Here is a 23,511-nt window from a genome sequence, read left to right as displayed (position 1 = left end):
GACCCCAAGATTAATATGAGCAGGGTATCCTGTAAAATGTCTCATCATGGCTGGGATCAGAGTCTTATTTATGGCACATACCGTTCAAAGCCACCAAAACCAAGCCCCGGTGTACCTGGATTGGCAAATGCCTTCAGGGAAAAGTGGTTTTGCCACTCTAGTTTTCTGCCTCCCTTTCTGGGGGTTCCCACTTTCCCTTAGTTTTTTGCTTGTGTGTTCCTTGCTATTTCTTCAGCTCCCTGATGTCTTTAAGATGTTTGCATCTCTTATCCCTCTTTTTGGATTGTTTTTAGTGGAAGGAGCAGTCTGAGTGACATAGCACTCCATTACCCCAAATGGAAGTCTCTGGAGAATCGTCTGCATCCCTTCCTTTCTCACTGTTTCCATTACTTGCTTTGGACCTGGGTCTCCTCACCACTTGCCAGGACTCTGCAGCGACCTGACCTTCCACAACTCTTCTCTCATTTGCCCTTTTCCTAGTTTAATTCATTCTCTACACACAAGCTGGAAGTGCAAGTTCCACTACTCTTACTGCTAAAACTCTTCAGTTTCTCTCCTGGAACGGTGCAGGAAGGTAGTCTCTAGCCATTTGTGGCTACTGAACATTTGGAATGTGACCAGTGTGACTGGGGAACTGAATTTTAATTGTATTTTATTTATTTTAAACAATTGAAGTTGACATTTGAAAACGGATCAATGTAAAATAGTTTTTTGTTACACAGCTTTATTACTGAATGGTCACATTTCACTCAATTGTTGAAAATTAAGCATCCAAGCTGAAATGCAGTATAAGTTTAAAATACTTTTTTAAAAGATTTTATTAATTTAACTATTTGAGAGAGAGAGAGAGAAAGCGAGCAAGGGGGGGGAGACAAAGGGAGATGGGACAAGCAGACTCTGCACTGAGCAGGGAGCCTGAGATCACGACCTGAGGTAAAATCAAGAGTCATTGGCTTACATGTGGGGTCCAGCCTCCCTATGTGTAAAACAAATTTTAAGTGTGTAAGCATATACAGAAAATTTTAAAAACTTATTACAAAAAACACATTAATAATTTTTATATTGATTATCTTTTGAAATTAAAATATTTGGGGTATTGTGGGTTAACTAAAATATAGTATAAAATATAGTATTGGTATTAATTTTACCAACTTTTGAAATATGAATACTAGAAAATTTTAAATTACATATGCCTGTCACATTACATTCCTATTGCCAGCACTACTTTATCCATTATTTTAAGAATAAGCCCAAAATCCTTAATCTGTTCTGCATGACTCAGAATGATCTAACCCCAGAATTTTAATTTCGATTTATCTTTATTTGACACCCTGTTTCCTTTCACTTGTTCTGACACTAGCTTTTAGTTCCTGAAAAGTACTTTTTTTTTTTTTAAGATTTTATTTATTTATTTATTTCACAGAGAGAGGCACAGTGAGATAGGGAACACAAGCAGGGAGAATAGGAGAGGGAAAGCTGGCTTCCCTACGAACAGAGTCCAATGCAGGGCTTGATTCCACAACACTGGGATCATGACCTGAGCCGAAGGCAGACGCTTAACGAATGAGCCCAGGCACCCCTTGAAAAGCACTTTTCTCAAGAGCATGCTATGAAGACACACGGATGAGTTGTGTCTTTCCACAGCATCAGCTTTATCCAGTCCTAAAGCAAAGTTAATCACGGTTGTAAATCAGGTTCGGGATTCCAAACTCAGTGACAATTCACCAAGTGATTAAACCTGGCTTCTTACTCAGCACCTGGGGCAGGAGAGAAGACAAGTCACACAACCAAGATAACAGAAGGGCGCAGGCAGTGAAGGCACCAAACCCGAAGTCAGTCTGTGGGCGTGTGGTTGAGATAAAGCCTTGGTCTCCACTGGGTCCACACTCTGCTTTTAACTGCTCCTCAGGTTCCAACAGTATTCGCAGGAACAGGGTATCTCTAGAGGATAAGGATCTTGGTTCTGTTCCAAGATCACTGAGATCAATGGGCCAGAGCCTTGGGGGCAGTTACCTTCTTAAGTGGTCGGACAGAATGGGGTCACATCTGAGGAGTCTGAAGGTTTGCGGCCAAATTCCTTACCTTTTGAAAGGGATTAAATCAGTTTGGGGTCTCTGCAGACCTCCTCTGGTTCTTGGTGATCAGTTCTAGGGATCAGCTGATGTGGGTGCCCGCGCTATCTCCTAGCTGCAGTACCTGAACTGCTCCTGTCACTGCTTGACACAAGCCCCTGCTTGACGCGGGAGACTCCATTTTGCTCTCTACAACTTTCTTCAACTTCAAGGCTAGTTTACACAGTATTCCTTCTGCTTCGTACATTCTTTTCTATTCGGCCTCTGCCTGGTGCACTGCTGCTCCCATAAACATCAGGGTTAAGCCCTGGAGTCATCCAGGCATATGCAGCCGCTTACCCTCCGCCAACAATGCTACCAAGTCTGGGCAAAGGGGAATGGACTAGAGCAGTCACAGCCACAGAAGAGATGAACCACAGACATCAAGGAAAAGGACAAAGGATTGGCACAGTGTAGGTATGATCAGAGACAGAAAGAGGAATCCAGGAAGTAAATGTGATTTCAAAACTGTTAAAAAAAAAAAAATCACAATGGGCGCCTGGGTGGCTCAGTGGGTTAAGCCGCTGCCTTCGGCTCAGGTCAAGATCTCGGGGTCCTGGGATCGAGTCCCGCATCAGGCTCTCTGCTCAGCAGGGAGCCTGCTTCCTCCTCCTTCTCTCTCTACCTGCCTCTCTGCCTACTTCTAATCTCTCTCTGTCAAATAAATAAATAAATAAAATCTTAAAAAAAAAATCACAATGCCTCTGGTAAAGACTTATCACTTGGAAGATTGAATCAAGTTCTGCTTGATGGGTTGATTGGTTTTCAAAGTAACTAGGGACACAGAGGAAGGATGATGAACTTGCTTTGAGATAGGTCATGCTTAAGGTGATGACAAGACATCCAGCAGAGGGGCGCGTGGGTGACTCAGTGGGTTAAGCCTCTGCCTTCGGCTCAAGTCATGATCCCACGGTCCTGGGATCGAGCCCTGCATCGGGCTCTCTGCCCAGCAGGGAGCCTGCTTCCTCTTCTCTCTCTGCCTGCCTCTCTGCCTACTTGTGATCACTCTCTCTCTGTCAAAAAAAAAAAAAAAAAAAAAAAAAAAAAAGACATCCAGCAGAAATATGTGGCTTTGACAGTTGGAATTACATGAAAAACTTACAGTTTGGTGGTCATGAACATCAGATGTATGGTTCTGTTATCCATCTAAAATGCTTTATTGTAGGGGGCAGAGTACCTGCTGTGTTACTTCCCTGAGTGGGACCAGATGAATGTTACTAAAGTAATGTGAAAACACTAGTAATTCCATGTGTGTGGTTTTCCAGCACTGATCCAAAGCAAAGGTTTTCTAGCTTTGCTTTGTGTAAAGACTACTTCTCAGTATAAAATCTAAATCTCTACCCCTGAAAACTTTAACAGCAAGTCTCCTTAGGTTTTCCAAACAAATCAGAAATAATGCTTAGGACACAAAATTATTATCGGTGTAAATGAATCAAAAGCAGACATTATATTTCTCTAGAGATTCACTTGGATTTAAAAGAGGATGCTTGACGCACAGGTTTTGTATTTGGCTGAACACAAGCAAGGAAACACTGGAAGATGCCTGGCCAGGCACTAAATGGACCTGCAATTAGCCATCTGGGCAGAAGGTGTAGTCGTTGGTGCCTTTTCTCACTTTACTGGCAAGCCACGTGGAAGGAAAAGGAGGAGGTGTAACTCAGGTGTGTTCTTAGATTCTCTGTGACACTGGCTTTTAAGAACCATCCTTCTTAGCACACCTCAGACCCAGAAGCCAAAGTGCTTACGTGGTTCTCCTACCTTACATGTAATAAAGCAGGAAGTTTTCTACTTGTTATTTTCTGAACAGTGTTCAGAGTGTGTCACCAAAATATATTTCCTAGTTGTCTGTTCTTTATGATTTTTACTCTCTGTTGAAGTTATTTTGTTCGTGTGTGGTTCTCTTGATTTCACTGAATTGCCTTTCTGTGTTTTCTTTTTTAAAATTTCAATTCAGTTAATTAACATAAAGTATTATTGGTTTCTGAGGTATGGGTCTGTGTTATGTAATACCCAGTACTCATTCCAACACAGACCCTCCCCAAAGTCCATCACCGAGTTACCCCATTCCTCCATCCCCCTCTCCTCTAGCAACCCTCAGTTTTCTTATAGTTCACCTAGCTTCCTTAAAACCAATACTTTGAATTAATTTTATCAGGCAAATCACAGGTCTGCGTTTCTTTTGGGTCTGTTGTTGGAAAGGTATTTTTTCCTTTGGTGGTATCATGTTTCCTTGCTTTTTTTTTTTTTTTTTTTTAACGTTCCACGAAGCTCTGCATTGCTTCAAGAAATATTTGAAGAAGTATTCACTTCCTCCAGGATTTACCCACTGGTTTCAGGAGAGAAACACCTTCCTTCCGCCCTGGTAGGGGTTCCAAGGCTTTCTCAGACCCTCTATGGCGATCCCCGCTCCATACTTCTTGCTCCCCCTCGTGGCAAAATTTTTAACCGTGTGTGCCTTTGATCCTGGAGCTGCCTGCCTTCCATTTGCCTTCCCTCGGGCAGTGTCCAAGGCAGGAGTCTCTGTGCTTTCTCCCAGTCCACAGAATCAGCCAGCTCGCTACAGGAGCTCACGAATCTCCGCACAGGCTCTCTCTCTCTCTGCCCTCGGGAGCTCACGCAAGGAGCCGGCCATGGGCTGGGTGAGGCCCCTGAGCACTGAGGGTGTTGGGGCGATCTGCCCGGGAAGCTTTCCTAGCATCTCATGGGGGCGTTTCTGAATGGAACCTGTGAGGTGACCAGTGTGATCCGCGGCCCTTTAATGCCCTCGCTCCTCGCCACGCCGTCTCCCCATCGGCGCAGCACGCCTTGTGTTCTGGATGCGGTGAGAAGGACGTGGGTCTGCTTGCCAGGATTCCACCCAGCTGGGGGACCCGGGCACTCACTCCCAGGCTGCCACTTTCCCTCGCGGGAAGAATCCCAGCCCTGGAAGGGGTCTGTTAGCACCGAGCCGTGCTGCCTTGTGGACCCGGTGATGGGATCCAAGCGCAGTGATCTTAGCCACCTCACGACGGCTAGTTCCGGATCGTTCCGCTCAGGGGCGTGCCGGACGGCGTGCATGACTTCCCGGACCCTCACAAAGCCTCTCTGGTCCACGAGTGATTGTCTGAACAGTGTTCTTTGCGGGGCAGACAGTGGAAATTCCTACTCTGCCATGATGATGACGTCAGTCCAGCAGTCTCTGATTTAACGTGCGTGCGCGTGTGTGCGTGCATGCGTGTGTGCGTGTGCGCATGTGCGTGCGCGTGCTGGTGGGTCCCACCGCTCAAGCCTCTCTTTTGTGAACGCATGTGTTTCCTTAGATTTTTGACGGCCTTTTATCTTTGATCCCTTCGTAAGTTTTTTTTGTACATCCTAGTGGTCTGCTCTTTATGAGTTATATCTGTTGCAAATACTGCGGTTTGTCTCATGACTTTTGAAAACAGAACTTTCTAATTTAGATACAATCAAGGTATCTGTCGTTTCTTTTGCAGAAGTCTGTCTCTTTTCTTAGAAGGTCTTGCCTAAGATATTGTTTCATGATCGTAGATCATAAGTATATTTTCCTGCATTTTCAAACTGTTGTCTTTCACATTTTGTCCTTAATTTACGTAATTATTATCTTTACGTAACATGACATAGAAATGAATTCAGTTTCCTTTTTTTTTTTTTTTAATAATCCCTACTCTGCAATATTGGCACTGTCTTATATCAGATTTTCTGAAATGACTGGCTCTGTTTCCAGGTTCCCTTTTTTTTTTTTTTTTCATTGTCTGTCTTTCCCAGCAGGAATATCATTTGTTTTAAGAACTTTAGCTTCATAGCATTTCTCATTTTCATCTTGCCCTTCTTTTCCAGAGGTAACTGTGCTATTTTTGACCCTTTGCCTTTCATGTAAAATGCTAGAATCAGCTTTTCAAACTGATTGGGAAAAAAATCTGTTAAACATTTTGCTCACATTAAATCCATACATTAATTTGGAGAAAAATGACATGATTCTGATATTATGTCCAGTCTTTCTGTCTTATGATCAAGAAAGTGGAGAGTCAGAGAATAGCACAGAAACACCAACTAGGGTTGTTGGACAAGCCACTCCGAATCTTGCCTTCATATTGTTGGCTACCGGCTAAAATTTATTCAGATAGAGAACTCTTTTTTAAATATATTTCTTCTCCTTGATATTGATACTGAGTTTTCTTCTCTATTAACATAGATTTCTTCTTAAATTCTTGAATTTTCTTTAAATTTCATTCAAAATTAGAGACTTACATATCTTCTAGGTTTTTTTCTTAAAATTACCTTATATTTTTGTTTCTAGTGAATATGGTGTCTTTTTAAAAAGATTTTATTTGTTTATTCGACAGAGAGAGAGGGAACACAAGTAGGCAGAGAGGCAGGCAGAGAGAGAGTGGGATGCAGGTACCACCTGTGCAGAGAGCCTGATGTGGGACTCTATCTCGACCCTGAGATCATGACCTGGGCTCAAAGGCAGAGGCTTAACCCACTGAGCCACCCAGATGCCCCAAATATGGTGTCTTTTGACTTAACTAACTCCTAACTAATGAAACTATTGAACTAACTATTGAAACTATTGAACTAATGAAATTGATATTTGACTATTAACCTTGAACCTAGTACCTTGATAAAAACTCTTACTAATTCTAATAATTATTTGCAGATTACTTGGGTTTTCAATGTTAAAATGATGTTATTTGAGAGTCGTGTTTTGTTCCTTCATTTATAATACTTAATAGCTTTTATTTCTTTTTTTTTAAAGATTTTATTGATTTATTGGACAGATCACAAGTAGGCAGAGAGGCAGGCAGAGAGAGAGAGGAGGAAGCAGGCTCCCTGCTGAGCGGAGAGCCCAATGTGGGGCTTGATCCCAGGACCCCAGGATCATGACCTGAGCTGAAGGCAGAGGCTTTAACACACTTAACCAACCAGGCACCCCATAACTTTGATTTCTTTAAATATATTTTTTCATACTCTTCTGGCTAGGATTCCTAACACTGTGTTGAATGAAAGTGATGATACTTATTTTGTTCCACATTTTAAAACACTTACTTTAAATCTTTCAATATCAAGTACAAAATGTACAATAGGCTATGTATTTCTTTTATCAGTTCAATAATGTTCCCCCTATTCTTCATTGGCTAATTTTTCTATTTGTTATGATCATAAATGGATTTTTTCTATCTTTTGACAATTTTTACATTGAAATTATTTTATATCTATTGACTAATCATTTTACTTTTATGACTATAACGGTCGTTGTTGGTGGTCATTGTTGCTTCAGCAGAAATTTGTATGTAATAGTTAACATTTTTGTGGGAACAGAGCACCAGATGGGGAAAACATAGAAACAGGGCCCACATAAAAATCCAGCACATGGGACATTGTCACAGAAGAGTAAAGAGATTGTGACATCACTCCGGAGCACCAGGAAGTGCTGAGGCTAAAGGAAGATATGAGTGACCTTGGCCTATGGGGTTTCAGAGAACATAGAGATGGAGGAACAGAGAAGGTATGACAGAGTATGACGGTAGAAAAGGGAATTGATGTATAGAGATGACATTATTTGGGTCTCAAAAAAAAAAGATGTTTTTGGGGGTGTTTTGTTTTGTTTTATTAAAATTTTATTTATTTATTTTACAGAGCAAGATGGCACAAGCAGGGGTAGTGGCAGAGGGAGAAGCAGACTCCCCGCTGAGCAGGGAGCCCGAAGTGGGGCTTGATCCCAGGACCCCGGGATAATGACCTGAGGCAAAGGCAGCCACTTGAGCCACCCAGGCACCCCTGTTTTGGTTTGGGGGGGGTTGTTTTTGTGTTTTGTTTTTCTTTCTTTTTTTTCCCCCTCAAAGAGAAATGAGGGAACATAGGAATCCAGGTGAGAGAAACATGCCAGGTCACAAAGGGGCCCTACTATGCGGAGAAGAAGGAACAGTCTTCAAAAGTTAATGAAAAGAAATGTGGCAAAAATGCGAGGATGTGTTTCTTTAAACCCAAGTTAGTAAACTAGTGGAATCAGTTAACCCCACACATTGGCTTAGAGGCAAACTAGCTGCACAGACCAAGGAATGCAGCTCCAGGAACATATACCGGACCTGGGGTAGTTGCCCCTCAGCAAGACACTCTCCGCTCTGTCCTTGGTCGCCTGCCTGTGCAGAACTTTGCTTGAACACTGATGACTTTAGTTTTCCTCTATTGTGAAAGCCTTGGAAGAGATGACTTTTTTTCCTGCTTTTCTTCTTTCTACTTCCTACGTTCTCTCAAATATCATGTCTGTTTCAAAATATTAATTTTTTAAAGATGGCCTTGACCTCTCCTTTTGTTGTTATGAAGTTCAGAAAAGGGAAGTGCCACAAATAGAAAGGGGCAGCATTTGGTACAGTTTAAAAGTTCTGTAAGTGCCAGAGAGGGGCCACAGTAGAGAACATTCCATCCCCCTCCTGCTGCTGTGTTCCTTCCAGTTTCCATGAAGATCAGATAGAGGGGGTGACCCCAGGAGAGCAGCAGGACCCAGGCACATGTAACCAATTGCTTTTTTTGCCTGTAGTAAAGTTCACATTTTGATTGCTTCTCCAGATTATGTTGATCCAGACATATTTTATGCAGTCATCCGGATCTTTCTCTCTGGGTAAGTACAGTTCAACTGTTTTCCTGCACGAGTCCTCTGTAACATATTCCAAATTTATGAGAGGAGACAGAAGTGTCCTAGAGCAAGAAACGCACCAAGAAACCCTTGCTGGCAAAGTGATCATTTGGATCCACTCTGGGTAAAAGAGGTATGGATGGGTACCATCTACATGACAAATGACACTGGAGTTGAACTTTTAAGCTTAGAATAGTTTTCCTTAGACTCTAACCATGTTAGATTCATTTGTATTCACTGAGAATCCCATCTCAATGGCAGAAAAAAAAAGCCCAGTATGCAACCACAAAGCTCTACCATTTATATCCATTCTCTCCCCCTCATTACTAAGGCAGATGGGAGCATAGAAAGTGGCCTAAAAGCTTTCTTCTAAAGATCCTGGAAGAGCTTCCCCAAGTCATTTGTCCATATTTGCAGGTCTCTTTTGTCACATGGCCTGTTAATTGCTCCAGATAGAGAACTCTACCCTTAGATACATTTCTTCCTTTTAATACATGCCCTGCTAACCCTAACCCTTGACATGTTTTAATCAAATTGCTTTCCTACCCATGTTAACTGAGACAATTAAGTTTGTTTGTTTGTTTGTTTTTTAATGGTGAGAAGTGGACAGTAGAGGTAGTGAATGGATGAGGTGAAAAATGTGAAATAGAACTCATCTAGTGTTCCGTCTTGATAACTAGGAGAGGCAAGAATGCTACGGACAGAAAGACTCTGAAGCTGTGCCTAGAAGTAGTAAGAGACAAGTCTAACATCCAAATCAACAGATTTATTGATTTGTCAGTCGATGGAGTGGTATATTACATTGGTGCAAGAAGGGGGTGACAGCGTGAACTCAGTATTTCCTCTAGATCATGTAGGTCTGGAGTGTGAGACAGCCTAAGGGGAGGCCAGCCTGGGTAGGCATTCCTCACTGCAGGGCTCAGAGAGTGGAAGCAGGAAGGATTCTAGAGAATAACTTGAAAAAAAGAGGTACCTGATTGATGAGGAAACAAGAAAAAACGGAGGGGGGGGAGATACAGAATGAAATTGGAAGTGTTTCTCAGAATTCAGACTTTTGCTGTGTACGCATTCAGTCCCCAAATTCTCCCCTAAAGAGATTATCTATCGTTAGAACTCTTCTCGTTCTCTGTGCATTTTGCACGTGTTCAGGGTTCAGACAAAGATCTGATTGTACAGTAGTGATCCTAGCAACAAACGTTAAGCAAAACTTGCAGATAGGTTTTGGTAGAATTAGAGAATAAAAGGTCATTTTTTAAAAACATTTTAAATAGACATTCCTAAATTCCTAAATAGGGATTTAGGAAGCACTTAAATCTGGGAAATCTCTTTGTGCTTCATTTTGGGGTCTAAGTATTAGTCTTCCACTGCATAACAGAGCACCACAAATTAAAATAGCAGTTTAGAACAGCACACATTCATTGACTCACATTTCTGTAGGTCAGAAGGCCAGGCAAACTCAGCTTGGTTTTCCGTTAGGGTATCGAAGCACTGAGGTCAAGCTATCTGCTGGGCTAGGCTGTTATCAGGAGAATCTGGGGAATCATTTGCTTCCAGACTCCTTCAGGTTTGTGGTAGAAACCAGTTCTTTGTGGTTTTGGAACTGAGGTCTGTTTCCTTGCTGGCTGTTAGATAGGATCTGCTCTCTGTTTAGAGAAGCCTCCTGCTTTCCTTGTCACATGGTATCCTGCAACACAGTCATGGGGCTTCCAATTTTTCTAGTACTTAAATCCCTCCGATTTCTCCTCCTGCCACTAGCCAGAGAAAATCTCTGCTTTTAAGGTCTTACGTGATTAGATTGAGCTCACAGAAACAATGCAGAAAACTCCCTATCTTAAGGTCAACTGATTAGTAACCTTAATAACATTTGTGAAGTCTCTTTGGTCTTGTTGTATAATATATCATATTGACAGGTATGATAGCTCATAATATGAAGAGTTCTAAGAATTAGGATGGAAATCTTGGGGCAATATTTTTAAAATTCTACCCATCATGATGATATGGTCACTGCAGGGTGATACTGTTTTCATTAAAATAAATTCAGGGTCAGTGATGCATCTTATCTGTGATCTACATAAATGTTTCTCCTCTGTCTGATCCTCAAAGATATTTTCCATGTAGCACAACCAAGTGGCCAGCACCAAATCTTAAATTTATTGACAAGTGTTGATGGCTGAAATCATCTGGATTGTTAAGAATTCTCAAGAGAGTTGTCTTGAAAAATTGAAATCTACTCCTATATTTTTGGTTTGTCCTATGTTTGAGTTACTGTTTTTATTTACCTCTTAAAAACATTTTTGTTTAGGAAAGTTTCATCATCTGTAGATTAAACATATTCTTTCTATTTCCCAATCACATTAAATTTCACAGGGAAGTCATCAGCCACTGTGGAAAAATGTCATCTCATTTCTTTCTTTCTTTTTTCTTTCTTTCTGTTTATACTTCCTCTTGGGTTTCCTAGAAATATGCTATCAGAAAGACTAAACATAACCTTGTCTACAGAGATTTGAAAGGAAACTAATTCCTTTGCTTTACAGCAGTTTCAGCCTGAAAGTGCGTGGGAGCAATCCTTGAACTAGTCAGAGAAACCCCATTTCCTTTCCTCAGACTAATCTCATCACAGGGGAGAGAACATGGGTTTTGAAAGTAGATCCCCTTGTTTTATCTTTTTTGCCTTACATGCTGGTATTTTCTCTATCACCTTCAATGTGGCTTTAATACATCCTCTTCATGTTGGGGCATCAAAAAGAGATTGATCAACGTCTCTTGGCCATTTGAGTATCTGATAGCTCTTTAAAGCTGGTTAGGTCCTTTCCAGACAAACATTTGGATCCACATAATCTAGATATATAATATGGAATTATAGAATGATATTTTTTTCATTCATTCATTCATTCATTCATTCACTATTTAGTGGATGATTACCATACGCCAGGCACAGTTCCTGGTTCTGGGAATGGTGCAATAAAACAAAACAGCAACTTCATTCCCATGGAGCCTACGTTTTATCTATTTATAAATTTATTTATTTATTTTTATATTTTATTTATTTATTTGACAGAGAAAGAAAAAGAGTGAACGTAAGCAGGGGGAGTGGCAGGGAGAGGGAGAAGCAGGCTCCGCACTGAACAAGGAGCCAGAGGACACCCCTGGGATCATGACCTGAGCTTAAAGCAGATGCTTAACTAACTGAGCCATGCAGGCATCCTGGAACTTACATTTTAATCATGGGAGACAGATAATGCATAAACAAATATAATTAAAGAAAGTATCATAAAATACATGTTACAACAGTAAGTAATATTGGGAAATGTTAAGTAAGACACAGGGCATCAAGGGAGAGGTAGGGGTGGCGGCTGAAGTTTCTTATTTATTTATTATTATCTGGGAAAGCCACACTTCTAGGTGACAATTGTACAGATACCTGAAGGAAGTGAGACCTAAACCATCTAGACACCTGTTCCAAGCAAAAGAAACAAAAATTGCAAGGACTCTGAGGTTGGAGCGTGTTTGTCATGGAGGAATCGTTGCAGTGACACTGTCACTGGAATGGAATATGCATGGGGAAGAACGAGAAAGATACAAGTGATGATGGAAGACCGGATCGTGTTGGGGCTCATTGGCTCCTTTCTACAAGAGAAGAGCAGCAGTAGCAAGTCTGGAGACAAATGACAGGGTCTGTCTTAAGTTTCAAATCATTGTTCCATCTTCTAAATGGAAAATAGACGATTTGAGAACAAGAATGGAACAGGGAAGCATTTAAGAACCTATCCCACAATCGAGCATGGTGCTTGGACTAGCATGGAAGCAGCAGAGGTGCTGAGAAGTGTTCATTTGGGGCATGACTGACGGTATACTTGACAGGACATCTATCAGATTGCTTATGGAAGGAGAATAGGATCAGTTGAAGATAACTCTAAGGTATTGGCCTGATCCCCTGAAAAAATGGAGCTGCCATTTTCTCTGAGGAGGAAGGCTGTCAGAGGAACAAATTTGGCAAAAGGAAGGGAAATTGGGAGCTCAGTTTGGGACATGTTCATTTCTGGTAGAGATATCTATAAGTAGGCAGTTGAATACATGAGTCTGGACCATAAGGGAGAAGCCCAGGTATACGTGTTTGCTTTTCAGTAGTCCTAATATAGTTGCTTTCTAAATCAGTGGAGTTAAATAAGACTGCTTGGGAAGTGAAAGTAGCAGAAGTCCAAGGACTGAGCCCTGAGAAAGTCCAACACACAGAAGTGGTTATGATGAGGAGGGACTATTGAAAGAGACCAAAATGACCATCTAAGATCATCCACAGGATGGCAAAGACAACTCTGAACCCGTGTGGCCACTGTCGTTGCTCCTTTTATGTTTTACATAGTCCTTCCCCATAAAATGTAGAAATTTTATTGAAGCAGTGTCCTGAACTATGACAAGTCATAAACTTCTCTAGAACCTATTTAATAATGCAGCAGCTTTAGGAAGTAGGTGCAAATTAGGACCAAGACTCATGAAGGTGCGTGCAAAGTTAACAACATAATGAATGAAGCGAGCAGGGATTCCAACTTGCTCTGAATACTATAAAATGGCTAATATTTAGCAAATGCTTAGTATGTTCCAGGCCCTGAGTGGGTAGTATTTTAATTAGCTCCCTCAACAACCTCGGTAAGGTAGATCCTAATATCACTCGGATAGGGAACCTGGGGCTCAGAGATGTTTAACTAAGCCAAGGGTCACAGTTAATAAATATCAAAGCTGAGATTACATTGTCTATCTGCCTGAAAAAGAGCCCTTTCCCCCAACAGCTACAACGTGCTCTAATCTTACGATCAAAAACCTTCCTTTACTGTCCTCCGGCTCTGCTTTCTGTGCCTCATCTGTTTCCAGAGCGATAGCGTCCCCACTGCAAAGACAACTCTGACATTCATGCAGTGGCAGACCATACAACAGCTGACCAAACCAGCCTCCAAAGAAAACAGCCCAACTCCTTGTAGCATTTCCTATCTCAAGGAAGTATTGGAAAAAGTCATGAACAGCAAGCTGAGCAGGTTGGCTATGGCTTTTCTATGTGTGTGATGTGGTTCCCTTCTCTTGAACAAAATGACTTTTAGAATTACAGGAAGAAGGTGAGACATCAGCTTAAGCCTGTTATTTAAACTGTTCACAACAGGGACTGTGGGTCATTCCTGGCAATAAGACTATTTCTTAGTAAAAGTGCAAATCCTCATGCAGCGGTCTCGAGAAGATGAAAATAGAAAAATTATAAGTTTGGGGTGCCTGGGTGGCTCAGTCTGTTAAGATCTGCCTTTGGCTGGACATGATCCCAGGGTTCTGGAATCAAGGCCTGAGTCAGGCTCCCTGTTAAGCAGGGAGCCTGCTTCTCCCTCTCCCACTGTAGCTTTTCCTGCTTCTGCTCTCTTCTCTCTCTCTCTCTTTCTCACTTTCTTTCTGTCAAATAGAGAAATAAAATCTTTAAAAAAATAGATATTACAAGTTTGGGATTTCCGTTCTGGTTTCCCCATTTTCTAACAATGTGGCCCTGGAGCGTTAACGGCTTTGGGTCTTTGTTTGCTTATCTGTAAAGGAGGTTTAAAAAACCTGCCTACATCTACTCAAAAGAGGTCAAATGAGAACATGAATGTGCAGGGGCTTTATAGGCTAACACCTTGGAAGAAATGGAATCAGGGAGACAGAAGAGAGGAAGGGAAGAAAACCCATTTTGTGAGAGCAAGACTCAGAGCCTAATTCCAGTCCATCTCCATGTCCCTCTGGTAACCTGCAGGGTTGTACTGTGTTCTCTTTATTGCTGCCCTTGTTATCAATACCTGCTATCAAGAACATATTTGACAAAGGTGTTCCCACAAAGGTAGTATTTAAAACTGATAGTTTAGGATGACAGCTGTTAAAGCTATTTCAGGGAAGGGCAAAGGGGTGTGTGTGTGAGTGTGTGTGTTTGCTCTCAAAGCACTATTTGCAGAGTTAAAGGTATCAGGCCATCCAGGTTGAGATTAGGTAAAGATTTTTCTAGAACCTCTAAGTTGCTCCTATTCATCAGCACTGATAGCATCTTTATAAATGAATTTTTCTAATAAATATGTCATAGGACCCATGCTAAGGATTCCTCTCTAAATATCCTCCACTTCTCTGCAATGATCCTTCAACTGAGGAAAGGAACAGCTGTATTCCGTGGCTTGTTATGAAATCGAAGTATGCTTAATTAAATATGCTACAAAAATATCCAGCCTTGTGCTCTAAAATTACCACTGGAATTGTTTTTGCTTTCTTACTTGCTGTTTCCATATCAGAAAACACGCCTTCTCTTTGACTCTTCCTCTGGCTTAGATGGAAGGATAACCCCGCAATGCCGGTGGGGCTGATCTATGAAGGAGTCTCCACAGCGCCCCTGCAGTACTCCGGGGGGAGTGCAGCTCAGAGCTCAGTGCTTCATGCCTTTGATGAGTTCTTAGGCATTCGCCATAGCAAGGAAAGTGGTAAGTGAGACCCTTCCTTTCTCTTTCTGCTCCTTAACAGGGAGGAAGAACAGAGATGTTTTTAACAATTGATAAGACCAAGTGTAAGTTAAAATGCCATGAAGTCTGTACTCCTCCAAGTTAACCAGGAGGCTGTGTGCCTGCCAGATGTTACTGTGTCAAGTCAATGAATATTCTATCTCAGCAGGAAATTGGGTTTCATGTCCAAATCTTATAACACTGGTGTGTGTGGCTGTTCTCTGTAGTTTTGTCTGGATCCTTAGGTAGTAGCCTCTTTTCTCTAAAACGGGATTGAGATCTGGAGTTTGAAGTCTATGGCATTAAATTACTAAGTCTGGATACAGCTAGGGATGGGTCTGAGCTCTTCCACCAAAGCCTTTCTCCGAAAAAATGCTGTAACCGCAGGCCAAGTCTATTTAGACTAGAAGAGGGGTTTCCCAGTTTAGAAGCTTGAAATTGTTCATTTCCTTACCTGCCAGCAGCAAGCCACTGTTTAATAGTTGCAAAAGGGCACTGCAGACTACAGTTTTCAAGTTAGACCAGGAAAAGAAATGACTAGAACTTTGTGTCATAGGATCCAGTCTCGTCCACAAAAGTCAGTTGACAAGAACCATGGCAGTATTAATGGATATCCTATATCCTAACAGATATCCTATAAATGATCTCTTTCCACATTTCCTATAAATATCTATTCTATTTTTAAACACCTTGACTTCAAGAGGTGATTACAAAAAACGGTTAGTCATTCTTCATTTTCTTGCCCTTATAAACTCTGTTACTTTCCTCCTCCTTAGCACTCCCTCCAAACAAAATCACGTAGGAAGCAAAATTTGGCAGAGTGTTTAGCAAATAAGTTTAAGGGTTTTATGTCTTATATTTGTAGATATTTCTCGTGATGATTAGCAAGATACTTTGCCCCATCTTGTGTATGGGATAAATATTTATACATGGGCTGATAGATCTAGTTCCAACGCAGTGATCAAGGGTGTATTTATTTCTTTTTTCCTTCTCCATCTCCTATCAGTGGTCAAGAATATAGCATTTGACGTCTGTGAGCAAAAGATCTAGCAATGCAGATTGGACAGTTAGGACGAAAGCAAGTTTTTGCTGCACTGATGTCTGGAAGAGCTGACAAGCTCTCTTATCTTTCCATGTGGAACTGTGATATTGTTCTGGTTTGTTTCTTTCAGCTGACTTTCTGCATAGGATGAGGGAGTACATGCCTCCTTCCCATAAAGCCTTTATAGAAGAAATCCACTCAAGCCCGTCACTGAGAGACCACATCTTGTCCTCTGCAAATGTCCAGCTTCGGACAGCCTATAACCAGTGTGTGGAAGCCCTGGCAGACCTGCGCAGCTACCACATAGCTGTGGTGACCAAATACCTCATCACAGCAGCCACCAAAGCAAAGGGCAGGAGGCCAAACCATCTCCCTGGGCCATCTCAAGCCTTAGAAGAGAGGGGCACAGGTGGGACTATAGTCCTGAGCTTCCTGAAGAGTGTCAGGGACAAGACCTTAGAGGCAGTTCTCCCCCAGAATGACTAAGAAACTGCCCTCTGCCCAAAAAGGCAAACCCAGCAAACATGGGTTTTCCTTTACCCTCTCCCCCAATGGAGGGCATGTGAGCCCGGCAAATAAGAATGTCCGGAATAATCTGAAAGGGACCTCAGCCTTAGTTACGCTCCTGCTCTACAGAACACCATCTCCTCCTCTGTTGAGAGCTGTTAGTCTTCACAGAGAAGAATTTTCATGGCCAGAAAATGTCCTTTCCCTACCTGATTACCGGTTAATAGTGGAAAGCTCTGGACACTTTCTCATTCAGAACTCCACGGAGGAGCATGCGTACCCCTGTCCTGTTTGCAAAGTGATAGAAAAATCAGTCTAAATTTCAAAAACCAAATAAAATCTGCCTGTAGACAGATCCCCTTGTCGATTTCTTTAGAAAGCAAGTTAAATATTCATGAATTCATTCATTCAGTTAACAACTTATTGTGTTCCTGCTGAGCACTGGTTTAGGGATTAGAGCAGAGATTTTTTTGGTGGCCCCAATCCAGCCTTCTTCTCCGTGTGTGTGCTGAGTTTGTGGCAGGAGGTTGGACATGCTCCAGTGGTGACGTGGAGGAAAGAGCAGGCTCACATGCGTCTTGGAAGTCAGCAGTATAACAATGAATAGTTAATGATGTGGGAACGGATGAGGCTCTTCCATGTGGTTCATCAATTTGCAAATTCTATTCTAGTTTCCTTCTTTATTTTTAGGAGAATGATTCTTCTAACACTGAAAGTTTGTGTTTGTAAAATGAATTAATTGACCCGTTAGAAGTCCATGATCAAAATGGGAATAAATATTAAATCCACATGTTTAGTGTACAAACAGATGTAACTTTTTATTGATTTTCTGTCTCAAGATCTCATTTCATCCAACAGTAGAAAGCTAGAACACTTAAGTCTTGCCAATTTAGGGTAAACTTCAGTAACTTAGTCTTGCCTCCTACTATGTGTAGGAGGATACATGTGTATGTAGGAGGGTGTATCCTCCTCCATACATACATGTGTCTGGGATAGTATCTACATTCCAGAGGGCCAATCTAGTATCGCGGCCTCAAGGAGTGATCTCTGATGACTGGGGGCAGCCTTTGCCCAGGTTAGCACCTGCTGAGCAGACCCCCATCCCCTCAGGATGGATACTGGTCAAATGGAGCTTGTAGGTTGTCTCATCCTTTCTACGAGGCCTTTCAGATTACTCAGCCCTCAAAGTCCTGTCATGCCAGTTGGAAAAACATCTGACTACTTTCCACATCCCCTAGGCCCTTAATCCCCACTCTGACTATACCTATACATATGCTATAGTATACTATATATATGATAGATGATAGATAGATACTAATTTTAAGAAATTGGCTTATGTGATTATAGAGGCCAGAAATTCCAAAATCTACAGGGTAGACCAGCAGACTAGAGACCTGGGAAGCACCAAGTTGAAAGGCTAACTGCCTTTTCATTTACATGTTCATCTCATCCAAACAAAACACCCTCATAAAAACATCCGGAATCATGTTTGACCAACTATCTGGGCACCATGGCCCAGCCAAGGTGACACAGAATCCATCATTACAAGTCTTCTTGAGAAGAACCTGAATTAGGATACAGTTATGGTATCTGACACACATGCTCCCCATATCTCTGTTAGAGAAGAATCATCCTTTGTAATGATGGAGAGGAGGTAAAAAAAAAATGGTGTGGAGTTTAGCTCCACCCTAAGAGATGCTGGGAAGGGATACAACAGTGCATTGGAGGGAAACCCCAAGAGAAAAGCACGGAATACTGCCCAGAAGAATCTGACCATGTTGCCAACTAAAGCTCCTGTGCTGGGTGATCCATGTAGAATGAAACCATTGTCTCTGTTAATAAAAATAATAACCTGCTGTTTCGAGGTTGATACTATAGGGCTAATGTTCACCTGGGAAAGGGAACAGGCCTTAAAGTCTTAAACCTCGTATATAAGGGTCACCTTCACCTATGCTGCCCCTTGATCTAGTCATGCTTGGGACTTCATACTATGCTCACGTACAGCTAGGATTAGTTTAGTAATTTTTAGAAGACTTTAGAAAAGACTCAGGGATGATTTCAAAAGGAAACAAACAAAAACCATAAAGGAATGTTAGTCAAATGGCATGGGTAACATTCAACGTTCATTCTGTGGGGCACACGGGCCCTACACTTTCTAATTCCTAGGCTGCATGCAGGTGAAAGGGATCTCCCAAACTCTCAGCTTACAGAGCGTCAAGCCAAAACTTGAGGCTCAGAGACTGAGTTTCTCCTCCCTCATTGTTAGTCTGAAATTTGCTTTTTGTTGTCCTAATGCAATCTATATAGGCTTAGAATCAAAATAAAACTAAACACCAAGGGTAAGAAATGCTTGAAACCTGTGAGATCCTATCTGATTTAAGATCTGGGATATAAAACTTGCGGTACCTACAGGCCAATTATTCCTTCTACAACAACGAATTTCGCCCACCAAATTCTGTCTTGCATTTTCTTAGGCACAGATGTACTATTTGCTTTGCTAATGGAAGAAAGGCTCTTCTCTTTCTTCACGTAACGGTGAAGTTAATAAAGAAGTCGGATATCATTGCTTTCTGAAATGCAATCGCTAGTTAATTTTGCAGTTTAGCATCTGCTTCCCAGTAACATTAAAAAACGAGTTCTTGAATGTAAGCATCATCAAAAATAAATGTTTTTTTTTTTTGCAAAGTAATTTCCTTCGTAAACTCACAAATCTATTCGTCCACATGGTTCTATGGCAGCTGTATAGAATTCAAACCATACTCAATTATGGTATTTACCTTTAATTATCCACAAATAGTATTGTTTTTTTTTTAAAGTATCAATCAGAATTTGGCGTCCCTGTACATTAGGAGCCATTTGTAGTGGGGCTTAGGTCATATCTTTCTTCACAAGACAAGGAGTCCTGGGGCAAGTAGAACTTGCCTTAAGGATGATCAGCTTTTTAAAGAACCAGTCAAGGGCACAGCCATGGTAGACAAAATAATGATAATGACAATAATTAATAATAAAATATAAAAATGGATGTGTTATTCATGTGTCACTAAAAGATGAAAAGTAAGCATTCATTTGAAATTATATTACCACATTCGTCATTATTTACTTCTCTTTTGCATAAATGCTATTATTTAAACAAAATTGGCTAGTTAACAGTGGCAGTAAATAGTAATTAGTAAGACTAAACAGATACTTTGTAATTGCTTTCATTTTCATTATCTAAACTTTTCAAAAGAGTTCTGGAAACATGATAATACTCACAATGTGAAAAATCACACTCATACTATCTCAATACAAAACACAAGAGTTAATCCACAGGCAGAGCTGCTGCCTCCTGTTCCTACTCAGAATGAGGACCTCCTTCAGATGCGGACTTTGGTCACATCATTTAGAGGGAGAAGCAGGGGCCATCCATCTTTGTGGACCACAAACTGTCTTTGCCAACAGAAATGATCAGGAGACAGCCCACTTACAAGGACAATGGAAGACAGATGATTTGCACCATATTTATTTCACACTGAAACGGTTGCCAGCATAAGGATTTTTCACTCTTAATCTTCTGACACAAGATTGAAAAGTGGGGCTTTTAACATCCCAGTGAAGGGCTTCACAGGACATGGGACTTCCAGTGCTAAAAGCAAGTCAGATTCAGGTAACCCAGTGTGGTCACCAGGCCTTCCCTCTAAGAGTCCATGCCACCTCCATAACCACCATTTTCCAGATCATGCTTTGGGGGCCTGGAGCTCCAGAATGCACAAATGGCCTCAAGAATTCTTCTGGAACCTGCACAGTCTTGTCTTCTGGGTTTGCTCCTCACCGTGCCATTGGTAATCATGTACCTCACAGGGAAGTCAGGGCTCTTTGCAGGTGTGTTGGTGGGGCTCAGGCAGGAGGCTGGGGTGTCTACAGGAATGATGGAGTGGTCCCTAGAAATTACAGTAGAGCCAGTCTGGAGTGAGGCTAGATCTGAGACTGTCCTCATGTCTCCATGTTTGATACAAAATTCTAAGGACTGAGAGACTTTTACCAGAATGGGCCTCCAGGTTATTTTGAAAGCATGTTTTTCAGTTAAAGATATAACTATCCTATGACCCAGCAATTGCACTACTAGGTATTTACACGAAAGATACAAAAATACTGATTCAAAGGAGAACATGTACCAGGACATTTATAGCAGCATTATCAACAATAGCCAAATTATGGAAAAAAGCTCAAATGCCCAGCCCTGCGATGAATGGATAAAGAAGATGTGGGTGCATATGTACAATGGAATACTACTTGGTCATCAAAAATATGAAATCTTGCCATGGGCATACATACACATACATACATAGAACAACATAACACAGTCTGCTGTGTTATACCAAGAGAAATCAGTCAAGAGAAAGTCAAATACCATATGATTTCACTCATATGTGGAATTTAAGAAATGAAACAGATGAACATAGGGGAAGGGAGAAAAAAGAAAAAGGGAAACAAACCATAAGAGACTCTTCACGATAGACAATAAACTAAGGGTTGTTGGAGGGAGGTGGACAGGAGGATGGGCTAAATGGGTGGTGGGTATTTAGGAGGATACTTGCTGTGTTGACCACCAGGTATGATATCACTAAATTTTACCCCTGAAACCAATATTATACACTAGATGTTAAGTAACTAGAATTTAAATAAAAATTTGAAAATATAAAAAATAAATTTAAAAAGATTATTTTTCTAGGTAGAATAATAGAACACCTTTTATTTATTTGCTGGCCTTATTTATGACTTTTACATATGTGTAGAGCAGAAATGGTACGTGGATGTCCGTTTGCCCCTAGCAAGCATTAGGGATGAGGATTGCCTGGTGCAGGATGAAGCTTGTGAAATTTTTAAACTTTGCTTGTATGTCTGGCCTAAGACCACCAGAGGGCAATCTTGACCTGCAATGCTCAGACCCAAAGCTCCAAGCAAGGTATGGATTCTCAGCTGATATAAGCCAAAGGTTTGTCCTTTTTTTTTTTTTTTTTTTTTTAATATCTCTTTCTCCACAGAAGGACTTGGTCCAGGAATCTGGAGAGGTTATCACCCAGAACCCTGCCTCCAGACAGAACTACGCTTAATCAATCCAGATAGATGTCTGGGTCCAAAATCAAATGATATTCTATTACTTTATAAATTTTAATAGGGATATTCTGGGTGCTAGAACTGTGGATAATTTGCATTTCTCTTTTTATATTTTTCTTTATTAAAAAGAAAAACATTAAATCTTTTTTTCCTTTCTTTCTTTTAAAGCTGGAGAGGAATTCTTTGTCTTACCTCAGTGACTAGTGTTATCTGAGAACCTTTACTGTCAGGGCAGCTTAAATGCTGCCAAATTGTGAAGAGAAGATTAGTAATAGGACTGAACACTGAAGAGAGTGATCACATAAACACAGGAAACAGGAAAAGCCAAATAACTGCCTTAGGCTTAGAAAAAGGTTAGTCGGGGTTTTGTCTATAAGAAAAGAAAACTATCGTAATTCATTAAATATTTCTCTCCTCATGGCCCCCTCACACCCATCCCAACTCCGTGGCATTTAGCCATGTGCGACTGGTGGGGAACACCTCCTATCATAATAGCTCGCTGACGAAATCTGCACCTGCAAGTAGGCGGTTCACTTAAAGATGTCCTATTAGGGCAGGCACAGGAGTGATATGCAAACTCTGGAGAGGGAAATGCAGATGGCCTGAGGCACCAGAGGGCACAGGCAATGTGGCCTCTAGCTGATCTGCTCCCAGTTACCAAGCCCAATCCGCTTTCAAAAAACAAGAGGCATAAAAGAAAACAAACTCAGAATGCCCTTATTTATCATCTTCCTAGTCCATTAACTTCCAATGACCAATAACACCACTCAGCAGAGAACTTGAAATTCTCATATGAAACTAATGAAAACAAATCTACACTATGTACCACTCAATCCCCTGTGGCCACATAATAAACATAAATTTGAGTTTAGGGATCTCCATGCAGAGTAAGAAGCCCACACAAATCTACCCATAACAGCCTTCCTTTCTATGGCACCTGCCTGGGTACAAATCCTAGTTCGTCCATTGAATATAATTGTAACATCTTCATGTGTCCATTTTGGGGGTAATAACCACACTTACAGGATACGATAATTACATGAGTTATTACATGTAAAGCACTTACACCAGTGTCTGTGTAGAGTGAACATGATCTAACTACTTGCTTCTATTACTATTATTATTATTAACTGCCAGGGACTATTAGACACACTGTTGAATTGTGTGGCAGAAAGCCTGCTTTCATAAACCCAAGACAGAGTCCTAGAAGAGTTCCATTTATTTCTGTCCTCTCAGGCTTCACCTGAAAGGAGAAATTTATGATCTAAGAACCCCAGAGGAAAGCCTTTGGAAAAATTGAGAAATTTCTATTAAATTGCTTTCTCATCTCTTTTTTTTTTTTAAGATTTTTATGTATTTATTTGACAGAGAGAAATCACAAGTAGATGGAGAGGCAGGCAGAGAGAGACAGAGAGGGAAGCAGGAAGCAGGCTCCCTGCTGAGCAGAGAGCCCGATGCGGGACTCGATCCCAGGACCCTGAGATCGTGACCTGAGCCGAAGGCAGCGGCTTAACCCACTGAGCCACCCAGGCGCCCCCTTTCTCATCTTTTTTAAGGGAAATATTTTTCTGAGACTGTTTGATTGCTGTCTTGTTCATCCTACAAAAACTTCTCCAACACTCCTTCTAAATTCTA

General features: G+C 41.3%; 1 protein-coding gene across 1 annotated transcript in view; it reads left to right on the top strand.

Annotated features, from left to right (window-relative positions):
* IDO2 (indoleamine 2,3-dioxygenase 2) overlaps positions 1-17,400 on the top strand; it is a 55,999-nt gene extending 38,599 nt beyond the window's left edge. Inside the window, exons 8-10 of the mRNA XM_044225333.1 lie at positions 8,676-8,727; positions 15,064-15,212; positions 16,403-17,400. Coding sequence (XP_044081268.1) covers positions 8,676-8,727; positions 15,064-15,212; positions 16,403-16,758 — 557 coding nt within the window. The 3' untranslated portion in view covers positions 16,759-17,400. The remainder of the gene's footprint in view (positions 1-8,675; positions 8,728-15,063; positions 15,213-16,402) is intronic.
* Positions 17,401-23,511: the final 6,111 nt, after the last annotated feature.

The sequence above is a fragment of the Neovison vison genome, chromosome 11 (genome assembly GCF_020171115.1).
Source record: "Neovison vison isolate M4711 chromosome 11, ASM_NN_V1, whole genome shotgun sequence".
Classification (NCBI taxonomy): domain Eukaryota; kingdom Metazoa; phylum Chordata; class Mammalia; order Carnivora; family Mustelidae; genus Neogale; species Neogale vison.
This window is presented reverse-complemented; position numbering and strand designations above follow the sequence as displayed.